We start from the raw sequence: 26,176 nt of genomic DNA, 5'->3' as shown, positions 1-26,176 counted from the left end.
CGGACGGTTTTTATACCACGACCGTGGCGATGATCCATTTTACCGAGATACAACCGCAAGCGTTAGGATCAACATAGAAACACCAGGTGTGAAATAAATGCATTTGGATCGATCCCGAATGGAAGATAAAAAACGAAATGCAATGTTAGAAAATGTTGAAAAGTGATACAAAACAAAAAATAAAAAAATTATAACAAAAAATGTTCAACGAGAAATTCATTCATTCAAGACAGCAAAACCAGAAACAGAAACAAAACACAAAAACAAAAGAAAAATAAAAGATACACAAATATACGCACACAATATATTTTCATACGGCAATTAGGATTGTGTTTTTATGCCAGCACGTTGCAAGCAGCGATGAAGAAGAAAAAAAATGAACACAAAATAAAAACACCACATAAAAGAAAAGCTTAGCTTTAGCCCCAAAAGCCCAATGCAATAAATCAAGCAAAACTGCGGGGAAAGAAGAAACTCGGTTTTTCGGTAAAAAATGGAGCACCGAAAATAAGCATCCGGTAACCGTTTCGATTAGCTAGAAAGCACAATAATAATTCACTGCTATACGAATGGGTTTCGAGCAAGACAGTTTGACTTAGCTGGTGCTTTAGAATCTCGAAACTTGAAACGGATCTGGTACCGACATAAAACTACAAGACCGATATGAATGCTGGTGTGCCTTAAAATAGGATTAGTGAAGCAACAACACATCTGAGACATTCGTTGTTTGGAAGCAATTTTAATTTTCAACTGATAATGTTTTGTGTGGATAAGCAATTGTTAGATTGTTTATTCATAAAGCCTATATAATAAGATGTTTTACTTTTGTACAAAACATATTTTTAATTTTATCGTGCTTAACATGGAATCTGGAAATCCATTTGTTGAAGATAAGGAAAAGAATAAAATAATATAAATTATGAAAACTCAAAAAAGTGGTAAATCAGAGTCGTTTTTTTAATTTTAATTCCATTTCGAGTAAATGCTTTTAACGTTTTTTTTCCTGTACGCATAGTAAATCAAATGCAGTCAAATATCGTGGTAGCCGTAATGCTTCCTCTTTGAACTTGTGTCCTACAAATCAGATTATTAATTTAGATCAGCAAGAAAGGGGTAAAGAAACTATCATCATCAAAGCGGGCAAATATCGAACGCCGGTAACGCCGGCAAATCGTTCCGATTCTGTCTCCACCGTGTCTGCCGATGCATGATGCGACGCCACGAATGCACCTGCCTGCAGTACGGCGCTGACCTCGAAAAATCGTTCCCATTCCGGTCACGGAAGGATGGTTCAATCACGATGTGGGGAAGCACCTAAAACCAAAGCGAAACAAAGCACGACCCTACTAACAGGAAGTGAGTTGATAGCACACTCATACACTTTATCGCCAAATGGAAAGGCAAGTGATTTTGTTATGATAGAAAGAAGAAAAAAATACAATCAAACAGTATTTCAGGCTTGCTCCAAATAACATAAAACACAACGATGACGACCCAACAATCTCGGACCCAACGAAGGCTAGGTGGCGTTGCATTTTTTATTGCAAACGAATCGTTTGTAACATTTCGATAAACTTTGGAACATCGGCTTTCATGTTAAACATTCAAAATATAAGCTCCTGGGAGAAGAATTTTTTCGAGGGGCGAAACTACAGTTTATATAGAAAAACAAAACACGAAGGATCGGGGGTAAAAATCCATTTCAAATAACCACCTCCGCATAGCAGCGTGGAGCGAGAAAAGTAGTTTAAGTTCGGCGTAAACGTCGGCCTCGTCATTCCGTTGCAGGCACCGCGGTGCACCGATAGCAGAAAGATAAAAGAGACACCAAATCACCATCAAAGGGAACGAAATGAGGGACCAAAAAAGGGGCGGTTTGGGGAAAAAAATCACAACCGAAACGAACGCTAAAGCGAGATAGAAAGGATAGCTAAACATTGGTCCCACGCTGCCACGCTTTGTTGAAGGTCTAAATATTTAATGTCGTTGTTAGTGGACTCGTAGGCTGTGGATCGGCCGTATGGATTGTTGTTTGTGCATAATTTTACACCCACCCGTTCACAAACTTCAATTTAACAACAAAAAAAAAGTTCCTTCGTTCTTGTCGCATGAAATTGTTTTATTTACGTCACCGTTTCTGCATATTGGGGGGCTTTGTGAATGAGTTTTATAAAACCGTTGCACAAACAAAATGATGTATTTTGTTGTGAAAGTTAGGTTTGAGTTTATTTTTCGAGATTATGTTTATAGCATGAATAAAGCAGTTCATACATTTTTTTATCTTCAATAAGGAAATAAATAAAGTGTTGCAGAGTAAACTAAATATTAAACTATTCAAGTATTTTTTTCATATTTTAATAAAATGTTTACATTAAAAACATATTTTAAGCACCGAAAACGGCATTATAAGATATCTATAGGGCAAATATAAGGTAACTTGATTTTTTAAGAATAAAAAGAATAGTTTAAAACATACATAAAAAGTAGATAGATGTTCATAATTGTTCCACAAGGTAGATTAAGCTTTTAACAAAATCGTAAAAAAATCGCCACATTGGAAATGTGCTAACATTTATTTGTTTTTTTTTTTGGAAAGAATTTTAGAATAAATATATTTAATGACAATGATAAATGACAGAAATAAATTACTTGAAAAATAATTTGATTTTTATTTTGTACAGCTTTAGAGCGGCCGTGTGATATGGCTGCTGGAGGCTTCAGTTTTTCACACGACAGGACGGCTTACAAATCCCATCAAAACTTTTCCCCTGTACGATGCGAGGTCTTACTATCAGGCTACGCGGCAAAATTAAGTGTTGATAGGCAAAACTAAGCCAGAAATGTCAGACATGACTTAGTAGGTCGTTATGCCAAGACGATTAACGTTGTAGAGCATTTCAACTTTTACAACAACAACATTTTCCACATTTTCCTTTTTTTCCTTAAAAATCAAGAAACTTTAGACTCTAGTAGAAATGTAATATTTTTTGATAGGTTTCTTAAAAAAACAACAATTTTTTATTTTTTACATATAAATTTTCTTTTGCTTTCAGCGGATTTAATATGACCATATAACTATTATAGTCACGAGTTATTAAAGCCCAGATAAACGACTTTTTATATGGCATAATGAAAATAACCCTTCGCTAGATTTATCGAGCAAATATAATATGACAGTAAACATGTGATGTACACGCAGTCAGTACAACCATTTTTTTCCGCAGGCAAACAAGAGCGTATTGTTTGACTCGTTTCACACCAAGTTCCCATACAATATCAACAAAACAATGGGACTGATGTTATCTTATCACGCATCGTGTCACATGATTCGTATTCATCGGTTTAATGGAAGGGGCATTAATATATGTTCCCGGGGCAATAAGATTCTACCGGCGCTGTGTTTAGAGTGCTCCCAGGTATCATCAGCACTAATCAAGCGTACTTTTGCCTGGTGCCTCGCACGCACATTCAATAATAAACGAACGTGCGATAACGTGCGAGAGTAGAATGGGGAAGTGGAAATGTTACATAGGGTTAGTGAACGCACCGCAGTACGGTCAGGAAAACAACAAAACAGAAAGTAGGGACAGGATATTGCGACGGTTGATGGATGATGCTAGCTGGCCCGCCAAAGAGCAGCAACACGATGAAGACGAAACTCCTGTTTTGCCGAGGGAACATTAGTGAGTGATCTTAGCTGCTGGTTATAGGGCGTTAAGCTGATTAAGCCACAGGGGATCTATTGCTTCGCAATGCAAGGCTATCATTTATCACATGCCTTTTGTTTTCGAAAACAAACTCTTCAACGCCGCAAGTGGGCGAACATGCAAGCATTACCACCAGAGAGCATTGTTAGTACGAACTTTAGTAGCCAGCTTTGTCACAGTGCAGAATGTACGTGTGTACGTTGTGTTGGTAAATAGTGTGCATTGTGTGTAAATTAAATTAACATTCGTTTAGGAATTGTACGGGCCCCATTACTTCGGAGGTTTCTTTTTTGTGAAGAATTGGACTGAAATCGGTTCAAACCTTGCCTGGCAGTGGGCACTTCGGGTACCCGTCGGTTAACGGCAATTGGGCCCCATTTCATCATAGACGCGGAGGGTCTACGGTCTACTAGCGGTTGCATAGGTGCATCCATGTCAGAGAACGTGGTGGGTGGCGTTTGTGGGGGTAAGGTAAAGCCCGAAATGGGCGTGCAGCGAAGCTCTGGAAGAACATAAACGGGGAATCGTTGGTTTTGGCTGATTTTTGGGTTCCTCGCTTAATTTGCTTAACGTAATGGAAGTCTGTATATATACTTTTGATCGTTTGTTTGTTGGATAGGAATTTTTTGAGATGTGATTTTGTTGGACTTTAGCATCCTGGAAGCAAAGCTATCTGTACAAGGTTTCCGATGTTTGGGGGTTGATTTTATACAACAAATCTAATGCAAACTATTGCATCTGTCGATTTAGATAAGGTAATATTGGTCCATCACTTTTGTCGTGTCTATTAGCTAACATAAATTATTTGGAATATGACAAACATTTTGACAAACGATATGGACGTTCTAGTGTAAAAAAATAAAAAGTGACATATATTTAAGTATGAAATTGTTGTAATGTTTACATTTTAAATTAATTATAAGAATTTAATTCTTAGTAAGAAAACATAAAAAATAATTATGTGGACCAGGCCTTATGTACGTCATTATTAACACTAGAAATACCAAGCGTTTTAAGCGTTTTTCGTTCTTGGTTACTTTTTAAACAATTTTGAAGAATTCTAGTATATTTTATTGTTTATTGCAGATCCTACTATAGAATATATTTGTAAAATTCATGGTTCAACTATCTTAGGATTGTTTAACCTCAAAAAATAATGCGATGAAAATGAAGCGTTCCAGTCAAAACGACTAGTCCGGTAGTTCTAGTGTTAATATCACTAGGCTTGAATGCTAACGTAATCGCAGTACAACGATGCAGCAATCAATGCACGTATATAAGTATGTAATTTAAGGCCTAACCACTATGTGGTGTTTGTGGCAAATTTTCCCAGTACCGATAGGGCACTTAATCAAAGTGGCTTTTTCCGTCGGATATCCGGCCCGGTGACGGGTTCGCGTGAGTTACAACTTTATTAAATTAAGGAACCACTTAACCACTTCCTAATGATGGGGTAAATCGCGGGGAATCACTTATCGGACGTAATTTCATACATCGATAAAACAAATCAACCCTGGCTATATAAGAAAATTATTACAAATAACACAAAAGGCACAGTTATAAAATCAATGTTTGAAAGCTAACTCTCTCTGGAATTTTGTTTTGATTTTAATTAAAAAAAAATGTCCTACACAATGCACTAGACTCTACTCAAACGATGCTATTGATTATGTTGCACTAGAGTATGTGGCGCATGAGCTGTTAATTCAATTTAATTAACGCATTTTTTATTGCTTTTTTACTAATAATACCCTTCCAGCAGGATATAAATTTAATGATTTTATAATTGCATACAGCATGTATATCCACGTTGCATGTCGGAAAAAATTCCTGCACGACTTTGCAAGCAAACCAGTCTGCAATAAATGTTCCACTTAATGAGTATATTTTGTTTTTTTAAGCTCTATCCTACAGTACGGTTGACCAGCATAACTTTAAATAGCGATAATGGCTAGAACGTAATATAAAGCAATTTAAAATATAATGTTCACACTTACTCCCTATTGCAAACAGTAAGTTAATTATGTATGTGAACTTATTTGCATTTTAGATGCAGCAGAAAAAAAACAGGAAACCAAATTGACTACAAAAGTTAATCGTAACGTAAAGGTAATTTATTAGCAACGGATATTGCATTAAAGTGATTTTATCGTCGCTAATGTGAATCAATAAATCATTTCAAAGTTTTCAACTGCTGTTTTAATTGAGTTGCCTTGCATGGTTCATCCATGGTGGAGACGCCTGGTACTTCACGTATGCGGAAGTTGCATGCTGCTCATAGCTAGAAACACTGCATGCTATTTGGTGTTTAACTGTTTTATTTTTACGATGATTAGATTTGCTTTATTTTATATTGATTTAAACGTAGTTTACATCAATTTAAAAATATCTTTTTTTTTCAGTATTATCAGTTTCTAAGATAAATTTCCACAAACAAGAAACACTTTTTTTAAAGAAAATAGGAAAAAAATCTATAATAAATAAATAAAATCAAGGAACATTTTTAAACCAATAGTAAACTTCAATCGAATTTGCATATTCTAATCTGCACATTCTTTTCCTACACAAGAACAATAAAAACACCCCTCAAACGAAATCAATCTAGGAAGTACAAGAGAACAATGGAAGTGGAATTCGAGCACTTTATTTACCGGTGTATACGTTTACGGTACTTTCTAATTGCACTCTACGCCACACTATTTCTACTGCGCTGGGGCATGCTGCAACAAGTGCACGGTTCGCATTGAAAGCACATACTCCGGCATAGAGGATAATGGCATAGCTTCACGGATATCTCTCCTCTATTTCGCATTCGTTTGCAGCATACTTTACGTCGATTTTTTCTTCCTTTTGTTTTTCGTATTCCAGTGCTAAGGAGGGAGCGTCAAACGTGCCTTAATATTGCGAAAGTCATGCCGCTATGGTTTTTGCATTGTGAAAATCCTGCGTGCCGCAACACACCATTTCCGTTAGGTTGGTTTAATCATTCCGTTGGTAGATGTAGCACTATTGAACGTACGAGCGAGGAAAAGGAATGGTACAGAAGGGAAAAGGATGGACAAGAGTGAGCATGATAGGAATGAATAAAATAGAAGCGATTTACGATTTATAATGAGTGTAGTATTGAATGACTCACGTGAAGCGCATTAAATCAAGGGAGGCACTCGATAAATTTTTTTTATTACATTGAATGGTATAAGCCATTGGTCGGCAATGAGTGCGGCTCTCTAGAACACTCATTGTGGTGCTTAGTAAAAAATTATTCATCCCATACTAATTTGCTGAAATTCTCCAATACATCACATTCGTGAGATTTTACATGATAAATCTGATTAAAAAAAACATTGGGAAATATTGATTGAATTATTCAAACTACTCAACATTCCTTACACAATTTAGTTACATTTTAAATATTTCTAATCTTAAAAACTTGTGACAAATTTATATAACATAAAGTATAATCATTTTCCGAGTTATGCGAAAAAATGCGTTCCGGAAAAATCCGCAAAGCTCGAATTTTCCACTAAGTCGAATGTTGTTCAACACGCCGTTTTATACTTCGTAGTAATGAATAAAATAACGAATTGGACGAAACACATTCAAAACTTATATTTTTATATTTTTTCTACGATAAAAAAATAAAAAAATTGGCTGGTTAAAAATTAAATTGAAAAAATTAATCAAGTCAAGATAGAAAACAAAATCGTGCTTAATTTTTGCTTGTGATGTTTGAAATTAACCCCTACCAATACATTTCAACTTTAACGTTTTCGTTTTGACGCATTAAAAGTATAAAATTTCCAATCAAAATTAAGTCATAACAGCAGCTAATGGTTACAAATCTCAAAGTGAAAAACCAACCTAGAGAGCTGAAAGGGAGCGGAATAGACATTTTCAGCCTTAAGTCGGCACCCTGTTTTACAAAACAAATCACTGATCTTGATACCGTTCAAATGCGTTGCTTTAAATTCGACACATTAATCTTGCTCCCTTTCGCTCCCGTGCATGTCGTTTCGGCGAGTGTTACTTTATGCTTTGCCATAAAATTTAACCGACCCGTCCCGCGGGGCAGGGGAGAAAAGCAAACCAAAACCATTTCGCTTTACAAATCCGCACAAGCAGAACGCCTTCGCGTGACAAAATCTGATTAAGTAAGTCTTCTCGAAGGAATTGCGAGTCGAACGTGAAATCCACGCGCCGCTAATGAACCGAACGAAACCAATCCACTGCGTCGGGGGAAATTCTCAAAACAGACGCAGCGTAACTTTCGCTATCGATTCTACGCTCCATTTGTAACACGGGGTAGGTGTGCGTGTATGTGTATATGTGGGTGTGTCTGTGTTTTTTGGTACCGCCAAGCTGATCAATCATACCGCACAGAACGTGCCGAGTGACACGCGAAATTCCCCAAAGTACGAATAATAAAAAAGAAACGGCTTTGAGAATATTTCATGCCTGATTTTACTTTCTTTTTTTCGGACCATCCCATTTGACGAGCAAGGTGTGGTAAGGTCAACGGTTTCTGATTCACGAATTGTATTTTGTATTGTGAGATGAAAATGTATAAAAGATTTAAGATTCGCACCATCGAACATTCAATCTTTTTGCTCATTGTACATAAAGTACTTGAAGCGCAGGGTTAAATGGGTATGAAGTCATTAAATTTTGGTGTATTTTATTGCCAGTGTCAGCAAATGAGGAGTGTCCGGAATGAAAAATAAAAAAAAAATCCGAAACGAAATGCTTTCGGTGCAGTAAAGTCCGGCCGACATGAGTATGACATGAGAGAATGAAAAGAACCAAAAAAAACGCGGTCGTCATAAATCAATCGTTAACGTACATAAATATGAAGGTTTGCACGAGCCGTGGACTTTGGTTTGTCGTGCGCGGGCAGCACGCACGCACGTAAAAAAGAAATATTAAAATGTTTGTAAAAACGCACAGGAAATGCTATAAAATTTTGAGAGGCCTGATAATCAAAATTCACTTGAAAGAGAAAACGGCAACATTTTTGGGACTGTGGAATGAACTTTCTTGCCGGTTTTGCTCGGCGTAGGCGGCGTTTTTTTTTTCTTGCGCTTAAGATGAGGTCAATTTTATTGTTGCACGCTGCACGCGGAGGAAACATATTGAAACGGAACTCTCGTAACTTATTTGCTATTTAATCGTCGAATAACATCACATCACTATTTGATTTCCATTTTGATATGTTTTGATTTTGGACGTATCCTTAACGGACGATCGATCGAAAGATAAATAATCGATTTATATTCAAATTTCCTTACCAACGGTTTGACCACGGTTGCGTAGGTTTGTCTCGTTAAGTTATCGTTATACGTAAAGCTGTGTTTATCATAAAGGCTTCTCTTCTTCCTTCATTCTTGATCAGTATATAATGCTATTTTATTTGATTGATTTCAATAATTTAAATGTGTAGTAAACCTTTACTTAAAAAAAATGATTAAAAATTGTAATAGAATCTACTAAAAACAATACAGGTGATCCCTGACAGACACGAACTTGATTATTCGAAGGATTTGAAGTAGATTAAATTTGTTATGCAAAATGTCGTAAAATGCTACATGCACTAAGAGCTCGAAAAACTAAAACCAACTCTTCAACTTTCCAGCGTAAACCATACTGCATTCGCTTTCGATGTACGCGGAAATTCAAGATACGCAAATCCCGATGATTCGTATTATTAGTATTTCCCAAATACTTTAGTAATCATAATAAAAATATATTTATACTTTTTAATATTGTAAAACATATAATAAGAAAATTACTGAACATTCAAAATCAGGAAAGCATTTAATTATGTTATGTGAAAAAAATGTAAACAAAATCACAACCGACTTGGACCGTGGAAAGCTTCTACATTCCACCAACTCATATCGTTCCGAGTAAGCCTACAGTGACCGTGAAATAGAATTCATCGCTGAATCATTCATAACGCGATCGATCGATTCCACGAGCCCTCGGAAACTTATGGCTAGAGGTCAGATGAAAATTATAAACGATAAGGCTACTTTAAAAGCGGAACAAAATAATTCATTTCTCAATTACACGGACAGTGGATTCCATGTCTAATGTTGTGTTTTCGATAATTAAACCGTTCATTGAAATAACTCACTAAAGTACAATCAAAAAGGAATGCTCGTTTGTTCCTTTTGTACTAGTAGTTACAGGACTTGCTTCTAATTTAATTTTACTCGTGAAGAAACGAACAACTCATTTATGAAATAAAATTGTCATCGACCGGAGGAAACATGAGCGGTCAACGATGCTCGTACGGTGTTCGAACTTGTCTAACAAATTTAGCTGATACCAATCGCAATCGCCAAGGGACGGGATCGATGTTTGTGAGTGTTAAAATATTTTTCCACACCGTTGGAAGACTCCCAAAAAAATTAAAAAAACAACCCAGGGAGGTAATGTACATACACCAATATTGGGAGCAGAACAAATTTGGTTGTGCTGGAAAAGGAAAAAAAACAACACAAACTTGGCCTTCCTCGCTCTTTTTTTTTTAAACGTTGTGTGCAAAGCATCATGCTGCTGACAAAATTGTGTCAAGCGAAAAACATGATCGTTTCGGTACCGAAGAAGACAGCCGCTGTCGGAACGGCATGACGCTGTGGGTGTTAGTGTCGACTGATGACGTACGTGTTTACACACTCCATGACACCGTGTACTTGACGACAGGTGGTATATTCTGGTGCCGGAGTCGTCGATGGTATGCCTCATACCATGCTTTTGATTAAGCTAGCTCAAGTTTTGGAAGTGGCGAAAAAAATATTCTTCCCAATAATCGTGTATCAGATAAAATTTGGTTACTAATGGAAAAGGGCCATGATTTGGTTTTTGTAGTTCAAAAAAACGCTCTAGATGAACAAAAGTTATGGTCACGAACATCAAAACCAGTTAGAGAGTAGGATGTTTAAAAAGAAAATAAATATTTTTTGCGTAATTCTAATAAATCTTTTAGTTTATTCGTACAAACAAACTTTGAAACCGGTGACAAATTATGACACTCAGATCATCAAATGGTAGCCTGACCCCTGTCCAAAGGTGTCACCACACGCTACGCAAAGGAAACTGCTTCATTCACAACGTGATCAGCTCTCTCAAACCCGTAAGCATCCTCATCTCTCGTGACTTTCTATCTTTCCCAATGCCGAAGAAAACGCAAGGCCTTTAGGTTTGTGCTGTCAGGTCGAGATTTATTGTGACAACTGAAGGGTGACAATCGTTTGTTACGCTAAACTCCGATTGTGTGGCAAGTTGCGGGATGAGCCGCACAGCACGATAGAGTAATCCTAGCTGGGTGAGATTGTGGTTTTGTTTGTTTGGTTTTGTGCGAATCCCGAAAAACTTAAACGTCACCTATTTCGGATGGGTCGTAAAGTGATTAGGCTGAAACTTTTGACATTCAAACATCCATTTCGGCAGCGCTAACGCTAACGAGCGGATAAGAAATATTGCGTTCGCTTTGATGTTGAGAACCGGGTAGGCATAATTTTCGTTTCGCTTCAATTGCCCGGCTGATGGCAACCTGGCATTTTGAGATATGATGCAAATTATGCGTAAATTGGACCTTTCCGACAAAAAGGTTAATCATCCACCAATGGTATCCTGCACTATCAAAACAGTAATTTATCAATCACGTGCGTTATGGTAAATCAGATTTTTTAATATAAAATGTCACAACATGCGAGACGGTTTACCCATCAATAGATGATTGCTTAGAATATCGTGTTATAGTGTATTGACGTTTAAAAAAACGTTTTAAACGTTTTAAATTGACGGTAACTTAGGTAAGCCGTTTGCCTTTTTGCTTCATTGTTATAGTAATGACTTCTAAATATTCTTGTTCATAATTTGCTTTTATCCCGTTTAATTCGCTAGTGAATTTTCCTTGGATTAATGTTATTCAAAAAGCTGTCGTAATAGTTAATACAACATTAAGTAAATCCTATTAGTACTACTGCACAATTGTCATAGTCACGCTTTTTGTGGCTTTTTTACATGGAGAAAATCTGTAACAGAGACCACAGGGACCACACTTGGGGTACTGTCAGGCTCTTTCTGACTAAAATCTCCATGACCTCTTCAACTGACACTTCCAGGTTACCATCTGGGATATTACTTTAAAAATGTCTGGTATAGACATTTTCCAGCCGGAAGAACGTCTTGACTTCATATTATGACTATTTGGTTTGTGTAGTCTGGCATCTCAGCTTCATAAACCGCACTGGCCGTTTACAGGGCTAATGAGACCCTGCCAGCCTGCATCGACGATCCATCGCATGAAATCCCAGTATGTTTCTTTTTTTCCAAGAATGCTGTCTATCAAAGAATGCTGTTTAATGAGACGGTTCTCTTGGCTGCTAACGGATTAAGCACATGTACCGGATCCAGTCCGAAATGAGACCTCGTCTCTTTCTATGCGACTATTCTTTCTTCTTTGTTGCATGCAGGAAAGGATATTTTGAATCGCTTTAACAATACTGGCCCAGTTCCCGCGATTAGAACACATCAAGGCGGTGATGTATTCCACGGTGACATCCGTACCAACTTGGTTGTTACTGTGCATTGTAGGCAGTAAGCATCCTGGATAAGCTTTAACTTTTCCAGATATCCCTGAACTTTTTTGTGGTTTAACCTCAAAGGTCATGCGGGCCGTTTCTGGCAAGACTTATAAATAAAAATAAAATTAAATATCAAGACTTATTTTACAACGTGGGAGAATTTGGTTAAACTAAAAACAAGCAAATTTGGTTATAATACGATCAATAATGAGATAATATAATGATTATAAAATAAATTGCATTATTACTTTCCAATATCATTTAATCAAGCTCATCACGATTCTACGATTTCCGGATAATAGAAAATTAAATATAAAAGACATATCTGTTTGGAACTTGAGATTTTCGAGATATGGAATATCATGGCAATTATTTACGCTTTCTTTTTGGTTCATTTGTTTTAAGTATTTATGTTTTTCTGTTATGTTTTTCTTGGCTGCTATTTTATCGTTCACAATAAAACTATTTTATTATAAACAAACTGTCACTCCTGAGTTGCGCGGATAAAAGGCGCTACTATTGAAAGAACTTCAAATTGTACTTCACACCTTGCATTATTATTGTGGATTTTTTACAAAATGAAATAAATTTTACAATATACGTATTATACACTATGCAGATGGAGGATTTTTTCATCACAAAGAAGAGTAAATTAAAACAACATTGACGTCCATAAAATCGAACAATTCTAAACAAAATCTTTCCAGTTAACATAACCACCAATATTGACCATTTTTTCAGATTCGATTTGCTATTGGACAAAAAAAACTTCGTTTGTCGAGATTTCCTCTCGCACAAAATTTAATTTTATTCCAGCGTCTGAATTAAATCAACGATTCATTTCACTTGCTCGCTACCATTCCTTTCTCACTAAAATTGATCGTCTTTTGCTGTCACAAAAAGTAGCACAACGACGTAAATGGCCACAAAGCACAATGGTTAGTTAGGTATGTTTTTCGTTCAATTCCGTCCCATTCTCTTTTGAAACACGGTGGCGAAACATTTAATGTGGCCGTGGAGTTTCCAATAGCTTCGTCGGAGGTATTCGGAAGCCGGGAAATGGGTAGGGAAAATAGTGGCATTAGACTTAACCGGAATGAATGGAAACGATAATTCCATTGTTAAATTTTAATGAAGCGTTCGAGTAATACGGAGAAAAGTGAGCAATTGGAATGGCTTTAAGTTTAAACAAAAAATGTAGAAAAACGATAAGCGTACAAAAAACGGTGCATTGAAAGAAAGAGCGCGTAACGTTACATCGCTGTTTCTCGTTTTCCGTCGCCATGACAGTGACTTTACAAGTAACGGTTCATTGAACAATACTTTTGCCCCAATGCAATGGTAAGAAAACTTCAGTTCCTGAGTTTGAAATATGCAATGGTGCGCGATATAGTCGAATAGATTATTGAACAATTTTATCAACGAAGGACTGAATGTTCGATCGTGGTGTACCGCAGTACTAACCGCAGTGAAAATGACAGCTGTCATCGGTAGTAGTGGTCGTTGATGAGTAGTCAGGTAGCTGCTAGCTACCTCGCGGGTTTCTTGCCCACCTACACAATCGCTTAATTCCGAAACCTTTGGATCTGCTTTTGAGTGATGAAAGTATAGGGTAAATATTGATTTTGAAAAAACAAAACAGGACGATCGCACTTGTCATTCTTTCCCGCTCGCCCGCTCTCTCTGTTTTAGGCCGTGCAATTTGATGCGCCAGGCAAGTGGGCGATGTTTGGGTATGGTCATGTCAAGATTGACAGGTGATACAGTAGTGTGCAAAAGCGTGACGAGTATACCGCACACGGATAGGTTTGGCAGGTTTTATACAAACACCCGTTGCGGTTTATTTGTTTTGCTTTCGGTTCGTTACGGGGTTTCGCCGATACTCAATCCACAATCGGGATATGCTTTGACATGAAGTATTGAAGGAGCTTCTTTGGATTTCTCGTTCGACTACGTTATGTAAAAACCTATATCTTCTTACTTGTTTTTCTTCATCGGCAGTGTTGAAGCGTAGCATAGCAGACCACCGAACATAATCCTCTTAGTGAAATGATTTCTTCAGCAGCAAGGCTTCAAGTTTGTGGAAATTATAGCAAGATGAAGCGAACGTCGTACCGGAAGCCAGTGTTACGAAAAAAAGCACCAACACTCTAAACGTACCACGAAAAAGCAAAAACCATATATGGGGTACCTTTTACAACGTGATGAAAGTTTCGTTCGCGCGAGTGCGAATGATAAACGGGCTTTATCGTTCCTTTGCGTTTTTGCTTGCTGTGAGCTCACTCACACAGAAGCCCAAGAAAACTCGTACATGATGGTGTAGAAAGGATGTGAGAGTGGTAATAACTGGCTGCTCGGTGGGAAGCAAATGCTTTGGATGCGGTGTTTGCGTTTAATAATCATTCTTACGAATAAAATAACAAACAAAGTTTTGCGGGAGTCATTCCTGCGAAGGCAGCGACATAAACACCAGCGATCGAGCAATAGCAAAAAACACAAAGAGCACTCGGGAAAAAGGCAACGGAAAGATGCTTCTACCTTTCGGCGTCTAAACGGCTAACAGTTTTTCTTGCCAGTCGCTGTATGCGAATGTTTTGCTGTTTTTAAGGGATTTTGTTTCCCTTTTTCTGTTTATCGTTAACAGCCACTGCTATCGTTCTTGCGCAAAAGTAGGAACATTTCTATCTCTGGTGATGTCTTTGAGGTGGATCGCTGGCTACGAAACTTCGCAACCGTACAGGATAATCACCCGAAAAGATGGGGCAAAAATAAGAGAAGCGAAATCACATGCCTGCTGCATGTAACACTTAGTTTCGCACTTGACTTTGTACATCCTTGGCCCGCGGACGAAGGGACTGTTGAGATGATGTTCGACTCTTTAACGAAGTCGAACCGTGTACGGACTCATTTTGGGGGTAAAAACGAATACCTGTACGTGACAGCTACAGTAGGCAGGCAACCGCTGTCACGAATGTCCGCTACCCGGTGCTTATCAACGAGACATGATGAAGGTCTTGTTGATTTTCCCGCCTGTTTTTTTTTACGATGGCTTTGGTGCGATGGCGTTAAACCATCGCTCCTGGTTTGGAGGTTTCGTTCGTTGACAAATTTTAACCACCAGCCCAGCCGGGATAGACTCTGAATCTTTCCATCGCTACCAGCGGACAGGTGGTTCAAATACAATGAACGTAAATTTATCCGCTCGTTCAACGATTCGCAACGAACCTGAAGTACCTGGTACTTATGGGGATTTGACGCGTTAGTGATAAGAAATCCACCGCGGGGAAACTTCCGAGACGTGACATTATGGTTGTTATTTTTTTGTTGCTTCGATTGCACGATAAAGCCAAGTTTTGTACCAGTTATGTCGTGCATGAAGTTGTTCACGAAGACAAGACCCACAAGTTGCCATTCTTGGTATATAGACGGGGATGGTAAAGTTATTCGCCTTGATCCGCCTTAGCTATGATACCGTGCTAAAAAAAAGGTTCTTTCTAGCTTCAATACTTGCCGTTTTTGTAGATTGAAAAGAAGTAATTGATTTGTGGAGTGGCGTGCAGGGAAAAACAGGATTTTCAATAAAAGTAATAGTCTGTACGTACTGAGAATGAGATATCACTTCTACAGATTTGCATCAGCAAGAACATTAAGAGTAGTAAATAAAACCTCGTAAAAGATTGAATAGAGTAATTGATTAAAAAGTGCTCGTAAAAAGTCATTCCTTTTGCTGCATAGGAGGGTTGTTTAAAACTTTTTTTTTCGTAAATAAGTTTTATTGAGTAAGAAATTAACTTTTGGTATGTAATTTTGTGTTGAACAAGTACCACCTATGATTTCATAAAAAAATATTGAATTTAAAACATTCGAGCAAATATATAGGTTAATTATAACTATGTGGTATTATCTTGAAGGATTTGTTTTCTTCTGTTTGAAAGTTTGCTGTTATGTGAAACTACCGCATTGAAGTAATTTCTTGAAGAATTAACATCATAATTACATACAAAAAATAACTTTTATTCAGAAACGTTGAGAACGCTTATTTAAATTTATTGCTTGTAATTTTTGTAATTGTAATTTTTAAGCATGGAAAACCTGACTTTTTGTTCTTACAAGACATGCATACATGTCTTTGGGGTGGTGCATGTGAAAAACGGCGCCCGTCCACACGGCAGGGACCGGGTTCAAATCCCATCCGGACCGTCTCCCCGTAGCATGGACTGACTATCCTGCTACGTGGTAAAATAAGTCTTGATACGGCCAGGCCGTTCTAACCGAGCAAAAAAAAAACATGCATACATAAAAACACTTTGCATATTTGACTGCTCAACTGTTGCGGGAGTAGTTGGTATAGGAAAATATATCTGCCTTTGTTGAATTGAATTGAATAATCCATTTTTTTAAGAAGATAAATAATTCGTGCTCAATGTCAAAAACCACTTTTTTGTATTAAGCGAAGTGGTGTGCCTCGGAGGTGTATATGGTAGCGACGACGGTCTTTACACGACTCGACCGGATATCAAATCCCTTCTGCCCCATACACCCATTAATAGTGATGTGCAATGCGGAACGGAATCGTGGATTCACTCCGACTCCGCGTATGAAAAATTGATTCCGACTCCGACCAAAAACCAAAATTGACTCCAGCGAGTCCGGCCGAGTCCGATCGATTCCGAATGGGTCCGACCGATGCCGGATGAGTCCGGATGGGTCGAGAGGAGTCCGACTAGCCATCGGATAATTGTAAATTTTGTAGTACTCGATCCAACCCCCTGCTCACTGCTGCCCGTGTCATTAAAAAACCAACTCCACATGGCGGGGGAGTCGGACCGATTCGACTCCAACAAAATTCATAATTTACCCATCACTACCCACTACGCAGGACTGATCATACTACTACGGAAAAATAATCAAGGAATTTAAGAAGTACCAAGACATGCTCGCCAAAGTCTTTCATGAGTTTGTAGTGCTACACAGGAAGAAGAAATGGTGTATTTTTTTTTTTTTTTTTTATGTTTTTTTTTTTATTATAAATACATATATCTGCCATTTAGGCTAAACAATGATCCTAATTATAAACTTAGAACTAATACAAAAATTAATACTTAAAATTAACAATAAAAATTAACAATACTAACGTAAACTCAAAGCGGAAGTGAAGGAAAAGGATAAAACAAGACACAAGGATAACATTAAGATACATGAGGGGTGTTTAAAACACGAGTACGAAAGGAAGCAAGTGAGGAGTTAAAATCATAATCGTCGTAGAATCGGTTGAACCACCTGAAGCATGAAAGGAGCGGATCGTTGTGGCAATAAAGCGTCTGTCGAGTTTCTAATGCCAAAGGATCACGAGGACGGAGGGAGCGGGAGGGAACATATAAACATACAGAAGCAAGCAATTCCGGAGCATCAGTAGAACCTCTCAGTAAGCCACCAATGAAACAAGCTTGGGCCAAGTGACGTCTCAAAGTTAAAGACTCCAGCCCAAACAGAAGACATCGTGTCTCATATGTCGGAAGAGAAGAAGACCCAAACAATCGTCTATAGAACACTCTGGTGAAGTACTTCTGTAATTTTTCGATTCTGGTACACCTATCAATGCCATAAGGGCACCAGACAACACAGGCGTACTCCAATACAGAGCGAACTAAACAACAATTTTCTAAACTAAACTAAACTAAACTAAACAAACAAATTTCGGGGGTCGCAACTTCTTCTTCTTCTTTCTAGGCTTAACGACCTTAAAGTCACGACGGCCATTTCTGGCCTTATCAAGACTTGTTTCACCACATAGCCGGATAGTCAATCCTTGGTACGGAGGGATACGATCCGGATGGGATTTGATACCCGTTTCTGTCGTGTGGAACTGGCGCCGTTTATCACATACACCATCGGACCGTCCCCAACTTAACGATTTCACATTGAATTATACATACACATTCTTCCGTCATGATTTGGCACAAATATCCCTTATAATAAAGGAGAAGGAGTTAAAGCTTATCATTTTTACCTCCAATATCATTGGAGGTAAAAAATTAAATATTGTTATTAGGATTCAAAACATTTGATTAGAAATAAGATAATCTACCAGATATTTTCAAATTAACATTGCAAAAGTTTATCAAAATACAGTGTCTTATAGCCACGACTGCGATTAAAAAATTCAACTTAAAATAAAAGAACAAACTTATTTTCCCACACAATATTCCCTATGGAGCTACTACACGACTAATTTAACCGATCTTATGTCTTGTGAATTTATGTAAAAATTATGATAGATAGTTTTATAGTGTTATATGCCAGACAGGAAAAATAATTTCTCAAAACAATCTATAAGATGTTTAGATGATCTTGTCCCATGTACTCTTTTATCGAAGGAACATTTTTCCCGCTAATTTCAATGATAGGACTGTCTTACACGAATAAAATTTTGCTTATTAGAAAGCGCAAAACAAAAATCTGTAAGACAAATGACTTGATGACTCAATATCAAATTGTATCTAAAGCCAGAGACCACTTCAGGTAGCCACTTGGGAAGTATTTTATTAAATGCCCTACCGTTCCCTTCCCGCAAGGGAGACTCTTCGGTCGTTTGGCGTTAATGACTTGCAAATTGTTTCCTGTGCCTCGATTTCATTCCACCATCCCGACGGTGTGCCATTATGATATAGCGACGGATGGTCCAAGCTGACCCGATTAATTTCCATTACCCATCCCCGGGCCAATCAAGCAATCGACACGGACGTGTTCGTAGAGTAATTTTTATGAATGATTGAAATTATAAATAGAGCGTATAAAATATGGTGTCCACCTTGTACACACAACAACAACAACAAAAAAACACACCACAAATCGTCGTCTAACATGGTTCTTTTCTCTCAACGATCTAACCCACTTTCGTTGTAATGGTGAGCGATTATTCATGATACTTTTTTCCTCTTATTGTACTGCTTTCGATTTTCGACTACTCTTTCTGTATCAGAGGGTACTTTTGATGTGAGCAAGCAGTAAAAAAAATCTTTCAAAAAAAGATATTTTTTTCTTTGAAACGTCTCGCATTCGAAGAAAAGAGATCGTCGGGTAGGGAATACTATATAATGCTAATTCGGAAGCGTCTGTTTATATAACCTAGAAAAATGAGAGTAGAAATCTATTGGTATCCCGCTCAACCAGACAACATTGGTCCGAGCAGAATCGTTTGTTCCTTGCGCTTCAATCGTTTCGTCTTCTCCCCTCGAACGAACAACAGACGGACGGTGTCATGAACTTGACACAAGCGGAAATGTGATTCTTGTTCTCTCACCGATAATAAACTCAATCACAAACGGTGAAAGGGTATGGCTAGTAAAATGAGAATGAAGAAAAATAAAACATATGTAAACCATAACACAGGTTAAAAAGGGGAGCATTGTTTGGAGTAGGGAAAGACCGAGCACGTCGATTGACGTTCGGTGGAAAAGATTACATGCCGCTGAATGACAGCATGGATGTTGTGGTTTTTGCGTACGGGAAATGGTTTACGATTTCCATAGACGGCACAGGAAGCGAAAAAGATTGAACCGCCAATAACGTACCAGCTGCGAACAGATGTTTCATTTCGATGGGGAATGGTTTGTATTTCGTTTTGTGGGATCTGAAGTGAGTTTTTTTTCACCCGCCAATGAGATACGGGTGTTGATGATGTGCAGGTGTGAATTTACATGAGCATTAAATGAAGGTTCAGCGATACAACTTTCAATCAGAAGTGTATCGTAAAGTTGTGAAGAATGTTTACTTTTTGTACTTTTATAGATTTATAACTTAAACAAGAAAAATGAATGTAATTAAAATATAGTTAAAAAAATACTACTGTAATTGATTATACCGGGGCCTCCCTTGAGCTAATTCGTTGGTATATGTGAAAAATTGTGTGTGAAACGGAAAGAATGAAATAAAACTAAAAAAAAAACAAATACTGATCGAGAAAAACGAGTGCGTAGCACAAGAACGGAGCGAAATGTGGGAGGTGACAAAAAAAAATTAGGAAAAACAAAACGCGAATTTCACGCGAGATTGCGCTTTCTGTGAGTGTGTTTGTGATTCGTGCATGGGCTTATTATGTGTTTTTTTTTATTTGTTCATTTTGCTATTGCTTCGATTTTTCGTTTTGACAAAATGCCAGAGAGAGCGCACAAAATTACATTTATTTTTAAAAGTCACATGGGAAAACGTGGGTGGGTGGGAGGTGGTTCGGTGGGTGGTATTGGAAGAAAATATGGGAACGGAGTCAGTATCGTGAAAACACAGTGAATCGATGGGGTGGTGATGGTGAAAGGAGAGGAAATAATCCAATAGCGTCAATGGTGACAAACGGATTTGGATTCGATTCGTTCGATTTTCATCGTGTATTGCACGAGCATAATTTTAGTTGAACGAAATATGTGCGTGTGTAATATACCTTCCCAGGCCAGGGCATTGAGATCTTTTTTTTTTTAGATTCCCGCCGGTTTAGCTCGATAGGCGAGGTGACGACGATAGAAGAAAGTAAGGGTAGTAAAATCGATCGATTTGGATCGAAAATAAATATTTCTGCAGAAAGATGATCGGTGCAGAAACATTAATTAGCATGTATAATTGGAATTTTCTTAATGAACAGAAATAGCTTACAATTATAAAGTGCCTTTAAACATATTTATAGAAGAGCCAATTTTGTTTTACCATTACAAACGCAATACTTTAAATTCAAATGTATCAAAAATGAAAAACAAATTAATTTTTGATAATAATTGTTCCCAACAAACGCGTCATTCATCTGACTCTATTGGAAGGAAAATAGTAAGAACTGGGAGTTCGAGAGGAGATCATAAGGGTATGAGCAGGATAAAGGATGTGTGTGTGTTGTTTTTTTAACTATTTCTAGGCAAAAATAATAACATAACAATAGCAACCTTCATTGTCCTGTTTGGTGTGGGAAGGCGAGAAGAAAATGTGCGTCCGATAGTGGTACTCGTCCGAACCAGCTCCACCGTAGCTGTCGCGTGTTTTCCGCTGATGCCGGCCGGTCGTCTTACTTTTCGATCCTCCTCCACCCGCGCGACCTCCACCTTCGCGCATGTTTTTTCGAAACATTAAATTCATTTTCGGTTGTGTTTGTTCCGACGTTCCAGTATACTCCGATCAGGTTGGTTATTGGAGGGTCTCGCAGATAGCAAGAAATGCGATGAGGACTCACACTTTTAATTTTAATATTTTGATATCGTTAAGGGAAATTGTTTGACGTTTTGAACACTACTTTTCCTAACAAATCTGTTCACAGAATGAACACGATGAGCACAGCATTAAAGATTCGTACCGCGTGTGATTGGCGCTTCTTGCACTTAAATAGATGACACTCACAGACGCCATAGACCAGAAATGTAAGCACAACCAAAAAAAAATTAAAACTACACCACTTATCACGAAACCGGTGAACAGGCAGAACTGCAGGCAGAACAATCGAAATCTAAAACTGTTTTCACAAAAAGGTCAGACCCTTTGCAATCATATGCATCCGTGAAAAGACGTCAGCACAGTACTGCAGACACAGACGGTTAAGCAATGGTGTCTGCTCGGGAAAGGCCACGAACGCGTCGTCTTAAGGTCAGGCCGCTTAATAATTGGATGCGGAGACGCACGCGTTCACACACAAGAAAACGCCGCTTGTGTGATCTTTCGTAAAAAGCGGTCGATCCGACTCGTACGCAAACACGATCTCTACTGACGGGGGTTTCAACAGAGATCGAGAGATTGGCCGCGCCAAGTGGTTGGGTTTTTTCTTTATGCTGGTGCGAGCAATAATATGCTCCGTGTTCTCCTGATCTAGTTTTCACCAGCTGTTCGGGTGTGGGATGCTGGGGGGCGAAATAATGCGCCGGTTTGGTGGAGTGAGGTGTGAGTGGATTGGGGCAAGAGCTCTCACCATAAACTCTTAAGATTAGAACAGTAACGCACGAAAAGGTCCCAAATAGATGATCATATGTTATGTGGATGTTTTGTCGTACTGTATGTGAAGATGAAAGATGAAGATAAGTTTCGAAGGAGTTGAAGTTGAATATATTAAAACTCAAAAGATGAAGGTAAGATGAAATTAATTAAAAAAAAATCTTTCACGAAAGTTATTTTACTTTTAGTTAATAATATATTTTTCATTCGATTATGATATAAAATCTTATGTAGAAAAAATGTTAACTGAATCTAAATTAAAAAATATATTAATATTATTAACAGTTTTAGTTTAGGAGTTGAAACCCCAAAGTTTATTTTTCCCGCTGTAAAACAAGAAAACATATTTAAATCTAATTTTGTCCGAAAAATATGTACGATCGCGTCGAGTGTTCGTGACCCTCACCGTAGTAAATAAACTGTACAAATATTCACGTCACACCAATACTAGTATTTTTAGCGTGAAAATGTGAAAACCCTCTCCACCGTCCAGACCGCGTGGCACATGAAACAACAGCTCACCGTTTCTTTCATCCCGCACCCACCATAGCACGCGTGAAAGTCTTAGAAGGACAGCTTTGCTTAAACGACAGTGTACAACACAACCTTTGCGGATGAGGTGTTTTGGGAAATATAGTAACACGACGTTTAGTAGTCGCTTATGGTACGTTCTGAGTCTAGCAGTTCATATTCAGTTTAAATGGTACAGCAGGGATGAGCAACCATCATGCTTGAATCATCTCACCGTAAGGGAATTCTACCATAGAGAGGATCTACGAAATTAGAAACCCGTTTTGCTATAAATAGCCCAGATGGCAGGTGTGGCATGGAGCGCGCGGTGTGTTGTGGTCGGGTGTTTGTTTGTGATGGAAATTAGATCCGACAGCCCTTTTCTCCACGTTGTGTATGGCGCGGTTAAGGCATAACATGATTTTCGCCCGCAAAGCGAACGAACCGCCCCGGCACGGTTCGTTGGTCTGCTCGAGTTTAATCGGAAGCAAGGCCGGAAACTGTTCACCTTTCATGTTCCGGTGCAGTGCGGGCGTGGTGAAGTACATTGCCCGGAACAGTCCGGACGCGATGTTTAGGTGATTAGTCATTCGATGTCCAAGCGAAACTCCGCTGGGAAATAATGAACTCGCATGTGGATTAATTTTGACCGCACGTGAGAGCTTTTCTAATTTTGAGAAGATGTTGAAAATTCTGGAGAAAAATTCGTTTCTTAATCCCGTGGGATCTCCCAATGCAATTGCGGTAGATTAAATTGACAACCGAACGGCGAAGTGGGAATTCTGAAATTGATAGCCAAAATAGAATGGTTTTTATGGCTATATAAAAATGAAGCTTTTAAAAAATGTTTAACGCTAGATTGCTCGTAAATTTTTACTGGAACGCTTCATTTTCGTCACATTATTTTTTGGGGTTAAACAATCTTAAGATAATTAAAAAATGAATTTTACGTATACATGTATACTGTAGTACGATCTCCAATAAATTATAACATATATTCCAAATCTTCGAAATTGTTGATTTTCAAACAAACGAACGAAAAACGCATAAAACGCTTGGTACTTTTAGTGTTTAAGCAATATGTTTTTTTTTGCAAAATTTATGAAAAGTGGCGATTTTAACCCTAATATAAAACCACTACAGAAAAACAAAACATAAAACAGATGTGCTTATTTGTACCGGGAACAACTGCGTACAATAATACAAGCATAAACCATCTTTTAAATTTAGTAGACTCTCAAGTTCATTAAGAACAATGTAATATGTTACAATGGCACAGCTGGCAGACACAGCTGGTCTTTCCTAATTCTCTACAGGCAATGATTCTTCAAGGCAAGAAAGAGGCGAAGTAATTCAGCAATTCCAGCTGCTTCGCCATGAAAAGTTTAAGTCGACTCTCAGATGGAGTGTCCTTGAAAAGAGAGCAGCAGAAAGAACAAAAGTCTGCTGGAATCGTGCCAGATTGTAACGAATGAACATAAATAGTACATGGAGCAATATTTATCCCTGCTGCTATAATGAACAATTTGTTCCATAACATAATGTTCCTCTGATTTTATGTTTTTCTCTATTTTCTCTACCTATCGAAAGGCAATTCTCAGGCCTATAGGAAAAGCACTTATGAATCTTCAATCTCATTTATGCAAGAAGCAGATACTGTTGAGCTAATCGAATCGATGGTAATTGTGTATGCATTGCGAAAGAGATCTGCCTGTCTTGCTAAGGTGTCGAATCACAAATTAATCCTTCTGCCACGTCAGTCCCGGATCGTTCATTCAAATGAGCACGTTTTAATGTGCTGTATCGTTGAGCATGCTTGACGCTACTGGGGCGGCAAGCATACTGACAGCGGAGAGCTCACTTTCCGAAACGCTATCATGAATGTTGCTTCTCATTACTGCTCGGTTCACGTTCCGCTTAAAACTGACAAACGAAAGCAGGGCCAAGAAAGCGCCATCGAATTCAAGTATATCCATCTCGCACAGTTCTCGCCCGACACGAACATCAATGTTCGGAGTTTTTGGTGCCAATTAGTATTCACCGGGCGGCTAAACTGCGGGCAACGGGTGTCAGGGTTTGAAACCTGCAAACCGAATCCATGAGCACCATGGACCCGTGAAACGTAATCTAAATATTGAAGCAAAGATCGTTTGGAGGATGTTTTGGAGCTTGGTGAATGTTTTGGAAGATAGTAGCCGTAACCTCTACCCTAATCAGGGCTGCTTTGAGTTGCTTCTTGCCAGTTTTAAACGAGATCCAGTAGAGCCAACAGTTGGTGGCAATGATTCGGCGTTACTGCTGATGCTGCTGCCCAAACCTTCCAGCCCGATTTCCCTGGCGTATGCTTGGAAAACTCCAACTTCCATCGTGCAAAAAAAAAAGAAAGCGAATGCGCTCCATGGCGTTCTCGTTGGGCAAGGATATCCTTCAACGCTCAATGCAAGTATGGCAACAGAACAAAAAGGCAAAGAATCGATTCTCGTCAGCTTGAAACAGTCTAAAAAAAGGTTGTGGCATTTTGTTGGCAAAGTAGTTTTTTTAAAGAATCTGGGATTTGTGCAGTTTGAATCAACAGCTTCGCAAACGTGTTTGGATTTAAAGGGATAAATGAGTCGCAACTTGTTTGTGATTTTTGGTATGTATATGATTCCATTAGTTTATATATCTGATTGTCTTACAATCAAAATATAAAATGTAAAATGTAATGAAAATAAAAAATGTCTTCTAATAATATCTGTTAAAATCTTTGACATTTTTTTTGTAGCTTTTATAATACGAAAGCACCGCATTGACGTCAATTCAAAACGAAATGTCAACATTTGTTTACTTGTGGAAAATAGCACATCAGAGGACCAGTGTGTGTGTATGTGTGTGTATTGCTTAACATTTTCGAGGGTAATTAAACTTTAAGAAAAGATTGTGTGGACTAAAATAACGCCCAAAAGTTTAAATGCGGCTCATAATTTCTATTTCCGAGCACTATTTCTAATCCCAGTTGCAAAAAAAAAGAATAAAAGAAAATCGAAAGAAAAACAACTCAACAATTGTAGCAACTTTGTACCTGTTTTCTTGATGTCACTGACGATAATAAAGCGCTTTCCTAATTATTTTTAATTGAAAGTAATGCAAACGCGACGACACCGGGCATATAATGTCGTCACCGTGCGTCGTGGTGGTGTCGCGTGGCAACAGATAGGTGACCGAATGTAACCGCGACAGTTTCGATGGGTGTTTTTGGTTTTGTAGTTGTTGATAGTTTGAGTAGAGACAATTAAGCGCATTTCACAATTTGTTTCGTACGAGCGACAAATTCAATGTCATGTGCATGTAAGGAAGGAAGCGAACGGCGCAGTGAGATGTTGGCAAATCCATTTTCCATCGTGCGGAAGTCGTAAACGGGGTGCAGAG

General features: G+C 38.2%; 1 protein-coding gene across 7 annotated transcripts in view; it reads right to left on the bottom strand.

Moving 5' to 3' along the window:
- LOC125770195 (uncharacterized) overlaps positions 1-26,176 on the bottom strand; it is a 65,978-nt gene that overhangs the window by 10,162 nt on the left and 29,640 nt on the right. For 2 of the 7 annotated variants that reach the window (XM_049439563.1, XM_049439562.1), the window contains exon 2: positions 4,030-4,209. The exons of 1 other annotated variant lie outside the window; for it this stretch is intronic. In XM_049439563.1, coding sequence (XP_049295520.1) covers positions 4,030-4,209 — 180 coding nt within the window. Of the gene's footprint in view, positions 1-4,029; positions 4,210-21,225; positions 22,411-25,829; positions 25,869-26,176 lie in introns of those variants that run through there. 4 more of the 7 variants (XM_049439567.1, XM_049439568.1, XM_049439566.1 and 1 more) reach the window with 3 other exon arrangements.

This window comes from Anopheles funestus, chromosome 3RL (assembly GCF_943734845.2).
Source record: "Anopheles funestus chromosome 3RL, idAnoFuneDA-416_04, whole genome shotgun sequence".
NCBI lineage: Eukaryota > Metazoa > Arthropoda > Insecta > Diptera > Culicidae > Anopheles > Anopheles funestus.
The sequence above is the reverse complement of the archived record's forward strand: the minus strand, read 5'-3'. Positions and strand labels throughout refer to the sequence as shown.